General features: G+C 42.3%; 1 protein-coding gene across 2 annotated transcripts; it reads left to right on the top strand.

The window, feature by feature from the left end:
* Positions 1-4,434: 4,434 nt before the first annotated feature.
* actr5 (actin related protein 5) lies at positions 4,435-18,189 on the top strand. Of its 2 annotated transcripts, none has more exons than XM_041845077.1 (9): positions 4,435-4,826; positions 9,448-9,686; positions 12,667-12,836; positions 12,949-13,166; positions 13,343-13,480; positions 13,640-13,738; positions 15,370-15,509; positions 15,654-15,786; positions 17,388-18,189. In XM_041845077.1, the coding sequence occupies exons 1-9, from the start codon at positions 4,443-4,445 to the stop codon at positions 17,679-17,681; spliced, it is 1,815 nt and encodes a 604-aa protein (XP_041701011.1). In that variant the 5' UTR covers positions 4,435-4,442; the 3' UTR covers positions 17,682-18,189. The 2 variants fall into 2 exon arrangements, with proteins under 2 accessions (XP_041701011.1, XP_041701012.1); XM_041845078.2 differs by having other exon boundaries at positions 15,654-15,724; positions 17,388-17,603.
* The last annotated feature ends 628 nt before the right edge of the window (positions 18,190-18,817 follow it).

The raw sequence follows: 18,817 nt of genomic DNA on the forward strand, positions 1-18,817 counted from the left end.
TATGCCAAAGAGTAGGCTACAAGTAGTGGAATGTTAGCTAAAAAGACTGGTAGGCCCACCCAGACTAGCGCCTTGCATTTGCGCATGTTTGATATAAACTGTCTGTAATACATTTTAAATGTCCCCTGTAGTTTTACATTATATTTCCAATGTAGCCTACTCAGAATGACTAAATTCCTCATGGTTAGGTAAACTATAAATTTGGCCTGGAATCCAAATGGCTAATATGTTATGTCGGTTGTCTGGAATAGGCATGGCATTTTAGTCTGTGTCATGTGCGTCTGCTTTAGAACTCCCAAATTACGATATGACAATAAAGTGCAGAAATATGTAAGAAAATGTAGAAGAATAGGCTAAATCTCTGAAACATTTGATGCCTCCAACTGTAATCCCTCAGATGATAAGAGGCACCTCATAATTTCCCTCGTAATCGGTTCCGACATGTCACGACGCATTACAATATTACTGTCATCAGGTTTTGGTGCCTGCGTATGCTAAATGTGCTCTGGCACAGGGTTGAAGAGGAGGACTTCAAAGCATTTATAATCTTTCCTTCTGTTGGAATATATTATGAACATTAAGGAACGACAGAACTGCCATTTTAGTCGTGTTGAATTGTGCATTGGTGAAATACAAAAAGAGACAAAAACGTGAAAGAAGAAAGCTCTAAATTTAGCATCAACCCAGAGGACAGAGAAAGCTCCACATATTTTCATGCTTGGCATAGGCTGCTTTGCCATGCTGCCATTTGTGTTCAGGCATGCACAGTGTGTGTGTGTGTGTGTGGCTCACCCATCCTTGTGAGATAGGGCTAATATCTATATGTGGGTGGAGGCACGTGTGTGTGTTTAGTGGAGGACAGCGAGGAAATAATATTCCCGGGAGAGTCCTTGGGGCATTTCAGTGACTAAGCCTCCCTCCCCCATCATGTGCAAAACCCTGGGCTAATGCTGGGACAGAGGATAGGCTGCAAATGTCATACACACACATACACACATACACACACCATCCCCCCAACTGGATTCACATTAACAGCAACTGCACCTTCATAATGGAACATGGTTTTGAATTCAGTGAAATGTGCAAACTAATCCAGACACAAAAACATTTTGTTCTCTATCTGTGTTTGCACATTTGGAACTTCAGAAGAAATTGATTTTCAGATGTATTATTACTGAGATGGCATCAAATTGGTTGCTGTGATGACCAATTTAGCTTTGGGTTACAGAGGCGAGGATTAATTCAGCAAAGATGAGAGAGGGATGTCTGAAGGGGGAGAGATACTGTAGGCTTATAACCTGCTAACAGCCAACTGGGGGCAATAGTCTCAGATAGTTGCCATGGCCACAATAATTGGGTGGCAAGACTCAAAGGAACATAGGTTGTCTGTCTGAAAGCCCCACTGGATGAAGAGGGAAGCCACTCGAACCAATCTAGAGCCCTAACAACAGGGAGGGATCTAAGAAAAAAAGATAGGGTCCTGGATTGAGAAAAAACAGGGCATTTTTGTTTAGAATAGAAAACTGCAATCTGCTGCTTATACAAAATGGTTGACAAGGACATGCAATTCACATAGGAATAAATAAACATACAGACACACACGCTGAGGAATTTGAATTCTTTCCTTGGATCCACTATGAAACATGAACACAATTTATACGTATACACACAGACACTACACAGCCAGGGATGCATGCAAAGTGACAGGTGCATAAACATATTAATTACTCTATGGCCTAAACATATCTGTTATGCTTACAGGGCTTCATACTGAGGAGAGTGGTAGTGACAGTCTCTGTGTGTGAGGGGGCGAGGGGTTGGGGGAGTGTTTAGGGGTTGCGGGACGTTTGGTTTACTGCTGTGGCTCTGATATCAGAGGCAGCAGTTGGAATCTCCATGCAAGCCTCACCCTATTATGTAAACTGTGTTCCCTTCCCCTCATTCATTTATGTCACATATAGTTGGAGGTTTTCTCTTTTTATTTCACCAGTCCTGCATGCACAAAGATTCAAACGGACATTTCACCATTTCATCTCATGATTTGGGCAGAAAGAGTTGCAGAAGGAAAATGAATATTTTAGCTATTACTGCTATTGCTATTCTACTACCGCAACTAAATTATAATACTGATAATATTAACATTGTAGTAACATGACAATAACACAAGAAATGTAATTAATGAGTCTTGCAGGAACAATTGAATATGACAGCTGATGACAAGCTAATTAGGATCTCTCTACCCTGTGCCCCTCCTGCCACTGAAAACCAGTCTTCTGCTTTGACAAAATGGAGGAGCTGCATCATGGCCATCCCAAAGCGGTTGTAGCCTATTAATTCCTCTGCTCATCACGGTATGACATGCACAACAAGCAAGGGCTCCCCGTGTTAGGGACAGCGGTACAATGTCACGTCTTGCCTTCTGGGAGCCTATGTGGGAGATGACCTAGATCTGCTCAGTAGCATAAGAGCAGACCGCCTCTCTTAGAGCTTTGTGCCTGAGCAGTGAACTGTGCCTCTGATTCAATGGCACAACATCAAGCTACAGCCTTCCCTCCTCCCAAATCTGTGGTATACCACCAATCAAGTCCCTGGCATGAAGTAAATATGAAATGTATCCACTATTTGTTTGATTGCACAGGGAATATGCCTGTTGTCTCTAAATTAAATTATATTATGATGCAAGCATGCTCTGATAGGTAAGACCCTTGAGCATAATTCTGTGGTTTTAGAACAATGGTGGCATGGAAAATGCATAGGTGAATGCGAAGTACTCCTCTTGATGACTAGCTCATGATACAGTATTGCTGAAAGGATGCAGCATGGTATATGGGCTGATGCTGATTCAGAAGGGTAGAACGATAGATGATCTTCATCTGACCCCTTACCATTGGAGTGATAGGTGTCTATTTTCAGTGCCAAGGGTGCCCTATATCACCAGCTGAGGCTTCACTTTGCCTAGTCAATTGACAGTCATACCGCCAGTGGCAGACCAGAATAAATAAAGGCCTTTTCAGAAATGGGGTTGATAGGGATTGTATATTATATCAACCTAAGAATAGATTGATAGGAGGAGCTCATCATGTCTACCTGGACTTAATTCTGAATGTCCAAAAGAGGAATTCATGCATTGTTTGATGCTTATTCATTCAGACACACTCAAATGCAGCAGACCAGCTTTCATTGCCCCCTCTGGTGGTAGACACTCATTCATGGCAGTGGTCTTTAATGCATTAGGCCTACTGTAAAAATGTTATGGGTCATACAGTAGGTTATCACCAATAATTTATAAACACTAGATGACTGATAGGGAGCGCTGTGTTGAAGCCACCCTGCCTCCATCTTGGCACTCCCCCACCGTTGTAAAAAATATTTAGGAAGCTAAAGAAATGCATTTATTAATGTCTACATTCGTTTTTGCCACATGTATTCTATGACAGACAACTAATGCATACTTTTAAATTATATTATGTTACCTTAAACATACAAAAAATAACGAAAAACACATAAAAACATTTCCCTTAAAGTATACTTTTTAAAGATTGATAATGTTACTGTTCCCGCTCCAACAACAAACATACTTAAATACATGTAATTTTGTCCTTGAAACATTTAATTGAAATACTGTAGAATTCCATTCATTCCTATGGAGGACTGCTCCTACTGGGGAGTGCCAATATGGCCGACTTGTGGCTTCAAAGCCTCTCAATGGCCAATAGATATCATCAGTAATCCAGGGTTTATATACATAATTGGTTATCACACACAGGCTGTACTCAAATTAACCTGTTCTGGAGATAGAGGCAACAATAAAAAGGCCTGCTGTAGATAAATTAAGCTATCCATATAAAAAACTAAATCAAAATGCCAGGAAGTAGGCTACACAATTAATAATTAAATAGTCATATAACAGTAGTTGTTAGGGGATCTACTATAATAGAGGATGTAATATATACATATTTTAACATTGAACTGTCTTCACCTTAAAGGGCCAATCAGCATTTGAAACAATAACAAAGTGGTACCCTGCCACTGTTTCGGTAGAAAGCTGAGGGATGGGGCTGGAGAAATGTAATCACTCTCAAATTCATAGACAGGACTATGGATGCATGGACTAACCATCAATGATATCAAAAGTATAGTTTTAACCATGTTTTGATGCTATACAGTGTTTGTTTACATTTACTTTGTTTACAAACTTTGGAGTAAAACAAGCTTATATTTTGGGTTCTGATGGGGTACAACAGTTAAACTAAGCTCATGAGGCATTTATAAGTTATATTCTTTAAGAATCAATTGGTAAAGTCAAAAACAGGTATGTAGCAACTGCTGACTGCCCCTTTAATAATTGTTACATGTCAAAGCGTTCTGAGAGCTACGCGGAACTCTTAGGTTCTGGTACAAACTTTCTAGTCGGCCATATTTTGTAGTAACACCCTTTCAAAATGACTTCTAAAACAGACACAACATGCAAAATATTTTCATTTCAAGACTACAAATCATCTCCCGATCCGATTTTCGAGATTGCTGCCGAATGCTTACAACCATCACCAGTTCCGATAATAATAGATAACGGCTCTTTTCAAACAAGGGCAGGTTGGGCATGCAAAGGGGACGAACTAGGCGCTCCGCGGCTTCTGTTCAAGTCCGTGGCGGCAAGGAGCAGAGGGGCAGCGCGAAGTGAAACCCAAATCGGCAATGACATCTCCAACCTCGAGCCCGTGCGATGGCTCCTGAAAAGCCAGTTTGACCGAAATGTGGTTGTAAACTTCGAGATACAGGAACTGATGTTCGATTACATATTCAGCCACCTCGGAGTTGGCACTGAGGTAAGTGTTCAAGTTATGTTGCACAATTTCCTATGTTGCTTGCAGTGGCGGCTGGTGAAAAATATTCTCGGTGGGGCTGTGCCATACTTTTTTTTCCTGTAACCATCGCGATATATTTTAACACAAACTGCAGGACAGCAGTGCTCAGTGAAACATTCAGTAATTATTTAATGCCAATATTAAAAAGTTGAGGCATTCTTACACAAAAACATATTACACAAACCCAAGCCTTTCATTTGCATTTAAAGTGAACTTTTTACCATTGGTAGTAAACAGGCAACGCAACAGGCATGCTGTCAGAACAGAGTGGAAAGTGGACAATAACATGAAATTATTATAAAGTTTATAGGAAATCTTACACTGTATAAAAGGATGTATAATATAGAAATGGATATCAAGTGGATGAACTCAAACCTTTGACTGGAAGAATAGCATACAGTATTTTATGATCATACTAAATGTGACTAATTGTTAATGTGCTCCAGAACTGCAACAATTAATTGATACAAAACAACATATATACAGTAATATTAGCAAAGACACTATTAAGACTTTCTAGAGTACCATATATAACTGGATTTTTTATGCTAAGGTCAACTATATACAAAGAAACATGCGGCCAGAGCTGCTCTGTGTGTGTGTGTCTGTCATCTTATTTGTACAGGAATTTTGCCCGTCTGTCCTTCTGAGTGGCAAACCTCTCAATGACCCTTTGATTAAAGTCAGGAATGTCCCTGACAAGTTTCTTCTCCATGGAGAGCATGGCCAGAGCGTTCAGGCGATCCTGTGTCATGCTGTTTCTCAGGAAGGTCTTGATCCTTTTCAGTGTAGAGAAGCACCTTTCTGACTCAGCAGTTGTCATGGGTGTGGTGATGAGGATCTTGAGGAGGCTGGCAGTCTCTGTGAAAGTGCTCTGAAGGTTGTTCTCCATGAAGAACTGGTACAGGGGCACTGCACCACTACAAGCCTTGAACTCACTGTTCTCATAGATGAGGGACAGTTCGGGTTTTGAGCTTGGCCTTGTTCAACATGGGGTACGCCTCCACGGTTGTTTCAAGCGCTGTATCGGGGAACTTCACACTGTGTTGTGGGAACAACTCTCCGTGCAATAGTGTTGCGCTGATGAGGTGCTGGGTGAAGGAGAACCTCTCTTTGGCATGACTCAGGATGGTATCACATACCTGTAAAAGATACATCATCAGCTTTAATTTGCAATTAAGCTATTTTGATGCAAGTGATCCTGACTGACACATGCCTATGTCCAACTCAAGTATATGATTACCAAGGTGCTGATTGTTCAGGGTTTTGGCTACATACTACCAGGCCTGAAAAAAAGTTCTATGGGGAAACACTGACAATTACATCACAACTTACCTCTATAGCCAACCTCTGTTGTTCTCCTGGTCCCAGCATCCTCCGTCGCTTGATGGGCTGTTGCTGCTCGTCAGATGCGCTGTCCCCACACAAAGAGGGGAATTGAGGCCCTGGGTCCAAAAAATAAAGTTTAATTTGATAACTTGCAATCAGACTTCTTAGCTCACTGTAATTCCCCCTCAACACACAACCAGTGACTTTTTATATATATATATATATATATATATATATATATATATATATATATATATATATATATATATATATATATATATATATATATATAGACAGACAGACAGACAGACAGATAGTGTGTATATACACACAAACTATGTCTAGTAACTGCTTTTAACCTGTGATGTACATAATTAACTGATGTTATTACGTTTTAAAGCCTTTTTCTATTACATTTGTGAGAGGGATGCAACATAATTTTGTTCTGCTGTGCACTTAGCAATAAAGTTAATCTTCAATAACAACTAGGCCTCTTCTAGAAATTGACCTGGTGGACACCTGAATAATTATTACAAACTGTGTAGTACTTTCCTGCATTATTATCAACGTCTGATTGTGTCTTTTTGGACAAACACTTGTTCTCGTGGTCGAGTAACAACAACTGCGCTCCTTGAGTGACGGGGTGGTACTTGGTGAGAGAGGGAGAGAGACGACCCAAATTGCGGAGTAAACTAGAAAAACGGACGTTACACATGGCGGAGTGGCATTACCACATTTAACAAACCAAACATTGAAATACCGTTATAGAAGGTAAAGTAAAAACCCAAACTGGTCTGTGCATCAATACCGGTATATAGTAATATATAGGCAACATACCGTAAATCTGTATCAATTATGTATCAGTTTTACATGTGACCCATATCAAATTTGCGCATTCACACTGAAGGAGCACACAAATGCAATGCTCATTTGGCGTGATTGTCGTGGTAACACAGGTGAAAAAAAATCCTGAATGGTATCCTAATGGCAGCCATTTTGGTTAGGGAGAAATACAAACAACTCTACTGCCATACATTCCAATTAGACTGAAGGCATACAGTTGTGTCCAAATATATTGGCACCCTTGGGCTTTTCTTAAATAATTCCCTATTTCTTCTAAAATCAGTTGAAATTTGAGAGGAAAAAATGGGTCTCCACACCTTTAATTATATTTCTGTAAACTTAAGTTTACAATTGTAATTTAGAAAATATAGACAAATGTCATGGACTAAATTATTGGCACCCTGGAGCTAGTACTTGGTTGCACAGCTTTTGGCCAAGATAGCTGCCAACATATGCTTATTGTAGACATCAATGAGCTTGCTGCACCTTTTCTGCTGGCAATTTGGCCCATTCTTCAGCAGCAAACTGCTGTAATTCTTCAATGTTTGAGGGTTGCACTCCACCAACTTCTTTTTTCAGATCTTGCCAAAACTAATGTGGTCCCGTGTAGCTCAGTTGGTAGAGCATGGCGCTTGCAACGCCAGGGTTGTGGGTTCGTTTCCCACGGGAAAAAAAAAAAAAAAATGTATGCACTCTTAACTGTAAGTCGCTCTGGATAAGAGCGTCTGCTAAATGACTAAAATGTAATGTAAATGTCTTCTCTTTCCTTTTAAAATACTAAAACAAATATAATTGTGACGGCTCTATGATAATCACTCACTTTGATGACCAGACACATTTAGGCTTTTAAACTGTTGTAAGTGAACTATTCATCTTTCTAACAGCATCTTTATCAGCCAATAGTATATATAGTTATTTACCTGATTGTTAGCATGCTTTCTGTGAACCTCTGGACAAGTGCTTTAATGAAGACAGGGTCGATGTTCCTCTTCTGCAGCTGGCTGAAAAGCATGTCCACATTTGGCATGATCTTGTGGAACAGTGCCAGGAAAAAACAGAAAGCCTCGTCTTCGAGCATCCTCACAAAGCCCCCGCCTCTCTGACAGTCGGGGCATCAAAGTTCCCAGAGTCTCTGATGGTCTGGAAACACGTTAGGAGGTCATCCCTGTACTCGTACACAGTGTTGTGTAACGGTAGCTGTCTTCAGGTGCTCCTCCAGCACACTGTCGAGGGAGGCAACAAAATCCACTAAGCCCCGGAAAATGCCGGGGGTTGTCCGAGAGTCAGTCTCCTCGTGCCCCACGCAAGGCCAACTCAAAAGCCCCACAGAACTTCACACAATCGATAATTTTGGATAGAATGTGCCTGTTTTTATCCACCTCCTCATTGTGTTTCCTCACCGCAATCCTGTGGCCGTCATCCAGCTGCGTAGCAATGTTCACCCTTCCTAATACAGCTAGCTTTACAGAGTTGTCCATGTGTGCCCTGGTGTTCTCATGTTTCTTTACCTTCTCTGACAGGTGCTTCATATCCCTCACTCCGGTACCTGTCCATGCTGAATCTGACCCCGTCGTCGTTTAAAAAAGCAAGCACGGAAAGCAAAATAAAGCATTAGCATCAGTGCACCCAGCTAGCCAAGCCTTCCTGGTGTACCAGCTACGGGAGAAGCCGCGCATATACTGCTTCCCTTTCTCGCTAGCCTGCTGTCTGATTGAGAGGTCAGGTTGATCTGGGCCCAGCTCTTTCACCCGAACTTTCTCTGACAAAGTTCTCCTCTCAAACGGATCTTGGAGGAGAGATTTCACCGAGTTAGGGTTGGGTCTTGGAGGAGTAACGCTTTGCGTTCGCCATTGTCGTCTAGTAAAAATGGCGCCACTGGAGCCCGGTCCTTATTTTATCAGGGGCGAGCTTGGGGCGATAAAATAATCGCCCTCCTTGGATTCGAATTAAAATCGCTGATTAGCTACATTTTATGTCATACATTCATATCTTAAATTAGCAATTGGCTTAACTGCTACGTAGACCCGCCTCCTCGGGGCACTTTCTGTATCGCCCAGAGCTGACGAGGCGTTTGACAGGCAGAGGAAAGGTTGCGAATATTATTTTCTATCATATCTTACACATATTACTGTGTGCATTCCATATTTCAAACACACAAATATTGACATACTGATGTTTTTATTATTATTATTATTATTTTTATTTTTTTATTAAAAAAAAAAAATAATTTTATTTAAGGGGGCGGCGCCCTAGCGCCCTCTATCGGCCAGCCGCCACTGGTTGCTTGCCCTGTTTAGACCGTTCTACCTTCTCAGTCTTGAATATAACTTACTGACAAAGGTAGCTAACTAGATAGTTGCTCCTTCAACCACATATGATGTGGTTTCTCTCCGTTCTCTTCCCTCTTTAGGGCAGTGTTGAACATCCTATAGTGCTCACAGAGGCGCCCTGCAATCCGCTGCACAGTCGCCAGATGATGTCAGAGCTGCTCTTTGAGTGCTACAGAGTTCCTCATGTGTCCTATGGCGTGGACTGCCTGTACAGCCTCTACTACAACAACGTTCTCAGCAACCTCACACCCCCACACACCGGCATTGTCCTCTCTTCTGGCTACCACTGCTCTCACATCCTACCCGTTATCAATGGAAGGTACGATTCTACACAGTAACATGAGGTTTTAATGACTCCACTCATACTCAACCAGGTAGCCAGAACTGTCTAGTATTTAGCAGACTCCTCTATTGTTTGTTGTCATGCTAGAGTAGTTAGGGAAAGAACCAACAAGTTAAAATGAACTTGTCTCAGCAGCATACATATTTGATGCAAAGAGGGTAGAAATTGTCCCCCCTCACCGATTTCAACTGCACCCTTAGTCAATTTGTCCTGGCGCCGGGTCTGTCTGCTTGGCTTGGTAAGTAATATTACTTACCAGTCGATATTACTTACCAAGCCAAGCAGACAGACCCGGCGGCAGGATAAAGTGATTAAGGGTGCAGTTGAAATCGGTGAGGGGGAATTATTTTTTTGGGTTCTAGCATTCTGCTTATATCATGCTATACCACAATAAACATAAAGTTCAAATTCCGAGACCATTGAGAGCTTCTGAAGTGACAGGTTGCTGCAAAATCTATAGCCCATCTCCGCTATGCTGTGTCAGCACAATGGACAGCACCCAACACACTAAAGCGAGGCCATTTTGGAAATGAATATAGGCTACCAGATGGATAGGTAAATTACCCTATTACAAACAGCTTATGTGAATTCAGCCGTACACAGCTGTCTTACCAAAATAATGCAAACTAAATGCTGAAAGTAGTAGCCTAGTTATTCATGCAAAACAAAAGTACTGAATAGCAGTTTGGCTTAGAATACCGACAACTTCAAATGCAAATGAATGAATGTGAACAGAACAGAACAGTGGTAGGCCTACTACAGGCATATAACGAAATATCAGATCGATAAAGGCATAGTACAATCTATATTTAGGCTAGTTACATTAACAGTAAACAAAAAAACACAGTAAACAAAGGCAAATGCAAATAACCAAAACATAGCCTACAGCCTACTACAGTGAGATGCAGCCATGCACAGCTGTCTTGCCAAATAAATAGGCCTGTAGGCCTGCTTCAAACATGGATGCAGCTCATGAGTTCAGCAACACGTTGCGATACGGCACAATACACTTCTGTGGATCAAATTCGACCCACCCACTCAATCAATTAAGCAATGCCGGCCTACCATAAACACGTTTCCAATACGCACAGTTCCATTTACAGCCACGAAAAGCAATAGGCTACCAAGAAAGCCTACATTCTATTTCTATGGTTATATATTTCTATAATGAAACATACCGATATGTAGCTATAACCAGGGCGTTATTTGGGTTCTTGCATTGGAATTATATTGAATTCTGCTTATATCCCCCTATACCACAATAAACATAAAAGTTCAAATGCCGAGACCATTGAGTGCTTTTGACCAAGAAGTGACAGGTTGGTACTCTATCGGCACCATGAACAGCGCCCTACACACTAAGCAAGGTCGTTTCGAAAATATAGGCTGGCTAAATAAGTCATTTAGCCATTCTATACCCTAGGGTTTTGCTGAGAATGACACCACTGGCTATACCACCAAGATGTTGATCAAAATCAACCAGCTAAATTGTTTCTTACCTTTTCAGAAGAGTTGCAGCCTCCTTGATGATCTGTTGAACTTCCTGAGTAATTGAAAATTCGAACTGACTTCTTGGAAACGTGGCATCCTATGACAGTGCTACGTTGAATGTCACTGAGCTCTTCAGTAAGGCCATTCTACTGCCAATGTTTGTGTATGGCGATCGCATGGCTGTGTGCTCGATTTTATACACTTGTCAGCAACAGGTGTGGCTGAAATAGCCGAATCCACTAACTTGAAGGAGTGTCCACATACTTTTGTATATATAGTGTATTTAATCACAGTGTGCTTAAAGCAACAGACAAGCTCAGTAGCCTACATATAGTTGATTTTATTAAAATACAAGTTTTAAAATGTTGACCAATCGATTGGTCGAAAGAACAGACGATTCTAGGTCGACCAAGATTTACTTTGGTCGGGGACAGCCCTACAAGCAATCATTTGAACTTTTTTGCTCTTTTTATATAGGAACATAAAACTTAAACTGAGATGGCACAAGTTTCAACGGAGGGGGCTTAGCCCCCTTTTGCCCACCAACAGAGCTGTTTTATCGAGGTTCAAATATCCTGTGCTTTTTCATTTGGTGCATACAGTCACAGCTTGGCTACATTGTAACCACGAAGTGGCCACGGTGCGCTCAACTATGGGGCTCAGCCAGGACTGTTACTTTTGTAACTGAATTAAAATATTTTAACAATGTGATTTAACTGATTGAAGTTGGGAAAATAGATGGTAAAAATGCAGAATGGTGTTAAATGCCTGTAATATTAGGCCTACTGATTATTTCTCACTATCTACTTGCAAGATACTCAAAGACAGCCCGCGAGGTACCGGACATACAGTTTTCTGCTAATGAGCAACCTTTGGTAGGCTGATGGAAGACCGTGATACAGAGAAGCCTAATCAGACATGCCGTGCTCATCATGGTTCGTACAGGAAAAGTGAAAAGATACAATGAATTTGCTGGTGGTGCACGCAGCTCAATTTATATGGACCAACACCACTGGACATGAAACAACAATGCAAATGTAACAACAAAATAGATAAACAATTTTATTTTGCAGGTGCCTTTTCATTTGAAAAATGGTGCAGCTAGTGCTTTCTAACTGCACTGAAGCAAAACTTTCCAGTGGGCAAAACCATTCATCTTGAGGCGACGGGGGAGGGGGTGAAAAATGCAATCTGTTAACTATTATATCATATATAAAACGGATGTATCTATTATAATACAGACTAGCTCAAAACATTACTTATCACTGAAAATGACAAATTACCGAATGGATCTTTATACTTTTCTCGTAAAAAAGTGGGGGTGCAAAAACGTACTGTACGTTTGCATCCCTATTTTGAAAGTGGGGGGTGCAGCTGCTCCTGTTGCTCCATTGCTCAGGGCCTATGTGCCATTTTAACACATGCCACACACCTTGTAACGTAATTTCCTCTGGTGTTTCCCCAGGCTGGATGCAGGGAACTGTAAGCGTGTGAACGTGGGAGGGAACCAGGCGGCCTCCTACCTCCAGCGTCTGCTCCAGCTGAAGTACCCTGGTCACCTGGCGGCCGTCACCCTCAGCCGCATGGAGGAGCTGCTCCACGAACACAGCTACACAGCCACAGACTACCACCAAGGTCTGCCTGCCATGGGGCCAGAGAGATGTAGTGAGATGACATGAAACAGGAATTGTGGTGCTTTGCTTTATATGTGATTCATTTCCTGACTCTCTCTCTCGGTGTCTCTCAGAGCTGGAGAAGTGGCGCAGTGCAGAGTTCTATGAGCAGGAGGTGCACCGCATGCAGTTGCCCTTCTCTGCCAAGGGGCTGGGTGGCGTGGTGAGTGTGGAGGAGAGGCAGGAGAGACGCACCCAGCAGCTGCGCAGGCTACAGGAGATCAACGCCCGGCGCAGGGAGGAGAAGCTGCAGCAGGACCAAGAGCGGCTGGATAAACTACTGTCAGTGCAGGCAAGAACCATTACCTTTTAACCACTTGGTCAACCATGAACCTTAACTGCTCCCCTTTTCTCCCCTAAACCACCACATTTCACATATAGACCTAAGCTTTAAAGCTTTCCTTAACATTCTAACCACCAGTCTTATCCATTGAGGTTGCCTGTGTGTGTGTTTGGTCGTGTGCATAGGAGCTGTTGGAGGACGGCTACCTGGAGCAGTTCCATAAGAACCTGGTCCAGCTGAACATGGACTCTGCTGAGGAGCTGCAGTCCTACATCAACAAGCTGAGCCTGGTGGTGCAGCAGGGCAGGCAGCGACTCTTGCAGGTGATCATAGGGGCTAGCTAACAATAGCATTGCATTAGGATGACAACAATGTCCAACGAAACAGTTCTTTCAAAACAGCCTAGACTATGGCAACATATCACAGTGTCACATGAATTGCTGAATACACTTATTGACAAGTAAGAAATCTCCCTCTGTCAGGCCTCAGAAATGGAGCAGCCAATGGACGAAGGGGACGGCGTGACAGAGATGGATCCAGACTTCAGCGAGGAAAATGCAGAGACAGAAAAGCATGTGCAGGTAAATAAATATTCTCTACTATTTTAATGGTATACAGTGCCTTCGGAAAGTATTCAGACCCCTTGACTTTTTCCACATTTTGTTAGGTTACAGCCTTACTCTAAATTTGTTTACATTTGTTTTTTTCCTCATCAATCTATGCACAATAACCCATAATGACAAAGCAAAAACAGGATTTTAGAAATGTTTGCTAATTTATATAAAAAAAAAAAAACGGAAATAAGACATTTACATAAGTATTCAGACCTTTTACTCAGTACTTTGTTGAAGCACCTTTGGCAGCGATTACAGCCTCAAGTCTTCTTCGGTATGACGCTACAAGCTTGGCACACCTGTATTTGGGGAGTTTCTCCCATTCTTCTCTGCAGATCCTCTCAAGCTCTGTCAGGTTGGATGGGGAGCGTTGCTGCACAGCTATTTTCAGGTCTCTCCAGAGATGTTTGATCGCGTTCAAGTCCGGGCTCTGGCTGGGCCACTCAAGGACATTGAGACTTGTCCCGAAGCCACTCCTATGTTGTCTTGGCTGTGTGCTTAGGGTCGTTGTCCTGTTGGAAGGTGAACCTTCGCCCCAGTCTGAGGTCCTGAGCGCTGTGGAGCAGATTTTCATCAAGGATCTATCTGTACTTTGCTCCATTCATCTTTGCCTCGATCCTGCCTAATCTCCCAGTCCCTGCCGCTGAAAAACATCTCCACGGCATGATGCTGCCACCACCATGCTTCACCGTAGGGATGGTGCGTTTCATGCCAAAGAGTTCAATCTTGGTTTCATCAGACCAGAGAATCTTGTTTCTCATGGTCTGAGAGTCTTTAGGTGCCTTTTGGAAAACTCCAAGCGGGCTGTCATGTGCCTTTTACTGAGGAGTGGCTTCTGTCTGGCCACTCTACCATAAAGGCCTGATTGGTGGAGTGCTGCAGAGATGGTTGTCCTTCTGGAAGGTTCTCCCATCTCCACAGAGGAACTCTAGAGCTCTGTCAGACTGACCATCGGGTTCTTGGTCACCTCCCTGACCAAGGCCCTTCTCCCCCGATTGCTCAGTTTGGCCAGTCGGCCAGCTCTAGGAAGAGTCTTGTTGGTTCCAAACTTCTTCCATTTAAGAATGATGGAGGCCACTGTGTTCTTGCGGACCTTCAATGCTGCAGAATTATTTTGGTACCCTTCCCCAGGTCTGTGCCTCGACACAATCCTGTCTCGGAGCTCTATGGACAATTCCTTCGACCTCATGGCTTGGTTTTTGCTCTGAATGCACTGGCAACTGTGGAACCTTATATAGACAGGTGTGTGCCTTTCCAAATCATGTCCAATCAATTGAATTTACCACTGGTGGACTCCAATCAAGTTGTAGAAACATCTCAAGGAGGATCAATGGAAACAACATTTCTAAAAACCTGTTTTTGCTTTGTCATTATGGGGTATTGTGTGTAGATTGCTGAGGATTTTATTTATTTAATCCATTTTAGAATAAGGCTGTAACGTAACAGAAAGTGGAAAAAGTCAAGGGGTCTGACTACTTTCCGAAGGCACTATAAACACAAGTCTGAACAACGTTCATACAGAACGAAATATAGATTGTGTATAAACCTCTTGTGATGGAGGCTCCACTAGCCCTGTTGACAAACTCCTCTCCCCACAGCCGGTGTTTAACATGGCAGAGTACCACCAGCTGTTTGTGGGTACGGAGCGCCTGCGAGTCTCAGAGATCCTCTTCCAGCCGTCGCTGATAGGAGAGGACCAGATGGGCATGATGGAGACTCTGCAGTATGTCTTAGCCAGGTAATCTACTGCACATTTCCTCGCTATACATTTTTGAATGTAAATTCAATAAAAACAACACGCAGATGGCCACAATAACTGGAACTTGATTAAAATAGTAGCTGAAGAGGTTGATCATAGTTTGCATGACTTGACTGTGTGCAGGTATACTCCTGAGCAGCAGGAGGCACTGGCCCGTAACGTGTTCCTGACGGGAGGGAACCTACAGTATCCAGGTATGAAGGAGAGAATAGAGAGAGAGCTGCTGGCCATGAGGCCCTTCCAGTCTCACTTCCAGGTATAGTAAACGTCTATGTATGTGGCCATTTACTGCTCCTAAGGACACAGTTGTGTCATTTAACTTACAGTTGAAGTCGGAAGTTTACATACACTTAAGTTGGAGTCATTAAAACTTGTTTTTCAATGACTCCACACATTTTTTGTTAACAAACTATAGTTTTGGCAAGTTGGTTAGGGCATCTACTTTGTGCATGACACAAGTAATTGTTCCAACAATTGTTTACAGACAGATTATTTCACTTATAATTCACTGTATCACAATTCCAGTGGGTCAGAAGTTTACATACACAAAGTTGACTGTGCCTTTAAACAGCTTGGAAAATTCCAGAAAAGGATGTAATGACTTTAAAAGATTCTGATAGGCTAATTGACATCATTTGAGGCAATTAGAGGTGTACCTGTGGATGTATTTCAATGCCTACCTTCAAACTCAGTGCCTCTTTGCTTGACATCATGGGAAAATCAAAAGAAATCAGCCAAGACTTCAGAAAAAACAATGTAGACCTCCAAATCAATCCCAGAACAACAGCAAATGACCTTGTGAAGATGCTGGAGGAAACAGGTACAAAAGTATCTATATCCACAGTAAAACGAGTCCTATATCGACATAACCTGAAAGGCCGCTCAGCACGGAAGAAGCCACTGCTCCAAAACCGCCATAAAAAAGCCAGACTACGTTTGCAACTCCACATGGGGACAAAGATCGTACTTTTTGGAGAAATGTCCTCTGGTCTGATGAAACAAAAATAGAACTGTTTGGCCATAATGACCATCGTTATGTTTGGAGGAAAAATGGGGAAGCTTGCAAGCCAAAGAACACCATCCCAACCGTGAAGAACGGGTGTGGCAGCATCATGCTGTGGGGGTGCTTTGCTGCAGGAGGGCCTGGTACACTTCACAAAATAGATTGCATCATGAGGAAGGAAAATTATGTGGATATATTGAAGCAACATCTCAAGACATCAGTCAGGAAGTTAAAGCTTGGTCGCAAATGGGTCTTCCAAGTGGACAATGACCCCAAGCATACTTCCAAAGTTGTGGCAAAATGGCTTAAGAACAACACAGTCAAGGTATTGGAGTGGCCATCACAAAGCCCTGACCTCAATCATATAGAAAATTTGTGGGCAGAACTGAAAAAGCGTGTGCTAGCACGGGAAGCTTGTGGAAGGCTACCCGAAACGTTTTACCCAAGTTAAACAATTTAAAGTCAATGGTACCAAATACTAATTGAGTGCATGTAAACTTCTGACCCACTGGGAATGTGATGAAAGAAATAAAAGCTTAAATAAATCATTCTCTCTACTATTATTCTGACATTTCACATTCTTCAAATAAAGTGGTGATCCTAACTGACCTAAGACAGGGAATTTTTACTAGGATTAAATGTCAGGAATTTGGCTAAGGTGTGTGTAAACTTCCGACTTCAACTGTATATTGGTTAATGTTGGTACAAAGTTGGGCAATAATATTATGTACCAGTGGTATAAATACTCAGTGACTTGTACAAGTCTTAATTTAAACAATATGGTTATAAGGAGAGGGCCATATTACACTTAGGTGAGCAGCATAGTAAACCACTGTTTTGACTCTCCTCTCCAGGTGATGATGGCGTCGCGGCCTGCGGTGGATGCCTGGTACGGGGCTCGGGACTGGGCCTTGGAGCACCCCCCTGGCGGGGAGGGCTGGATCAGCCGGCAGGACTACGAGGAAAAGGGCGGTGAGTATCTGAGCGAGCACTGTGCCTCCAACGTCTTCATCCCCATGAAGATCGCCAAACCAGTCCCGCGCCCTGCTGAAACTCTGTTAGTGCCCATTACCACGATGACGGCAGCTTCCCCCGACAGTGTTTCAGCCTCTCCATCAACTGTCACCTCGGCACCGACCCAAACCTGAACTCCTCCACTTTCTCTCATGAGCACAAATGAGAAAGAGCAAAACTAGGTGGGTGAATCTCACTGTATATATCATGGTGCTGTGCATTTTGGGATTTCAAAGCAGCACAGATGATGATGATGGACCAATAGACCGGTCTGAAGGCATTGGGCTGCTTGGTTAGGTTAGTCCTTTTTGTTCTTCATCACATAAATGATTTGGGTTTTTACCTGTGGAGTTTTTATAATGCAATCAAGCTATGTTTAAGATTCATTCAAGGATATGTTGTCAACAACACATCTAGATACCACAAGCTGGCATTTGCTGTCATATATTGCAATAAAAACATACTGTATGTATAGCTACAATGTTTTGTGTTAGATTGTCAAGTTCTTCTTTGTTGTATGCTGTATCTAGAAGAGATTCATCCATATCCACGAGTATTACTGCAGTACACCATTATGCCACAGGGTGGTATTACTCTACAGCACAGTAGATTTTTTTCCACACACACACTTTGACCAAACAACTGAATGCTCAGCCATTACAAGTTCTTCAGCAGCGTGTAAAGCATTACTAGGATGTAGGAACATCCCTTTTTTACAGATGTTTTGTTATATAGATAAACAGAGCGAGAGTTCGATCTCTATTGTAGTATTGCCACACTGTGTCCTGTTAGATATACAGTGTCTTCAGAAAGTATTCAGAGCCCTTGACTTATTCCACATTTTGTTGTGTTACAGCCTGAATTCAAAATGGATGATTTTCTAAATGTGTTTTACCCATCTACACACAATACCCCATAATGACAAAGTGAAAACATGTTTTTAGAAATGTTTGCAAATATATTGAAAATTAATTTACATAAGTATTCACAGCCCTGAGTCAGTACTTTGTAGAAGCACCTTTGGCAGCGATTACAGCTGTGAGTCTTTCTGGGTAAGTCTCTAAGAGCTTTCCACACCTGGATTGTGCAACATTTGCCCATTATTCTTTCCAAATTTCTTCAGGCTCTGTCAAATTGGTTGTTGATCATTGCTAGACAACCATTTTCAGGTCTTGCCATAGATTTTCAAGTAGATTTAGGTCAAAACTGTAACTCGGACACTCAGGAACATTCACTGTCTTCTTGGTAAGCAACTCCAGTTTAGATGTGG

The sequence above is a fragment of the Coregonus clupeaformis genome, chromosome 24 (genome assembly GCF_020615455.1).
Source record: "Coregonus clupeaformis isolate EN_2021a chromosome 24, ASM2061545v1, whole genome shotgun sequence".
Taxonomy (NCBI): Eukaryota; Metazoa; Chordata; class Actinopteri; order Salmoniformes; family Salmonidae; genus Coregonus; species Coregonus clupeaformis.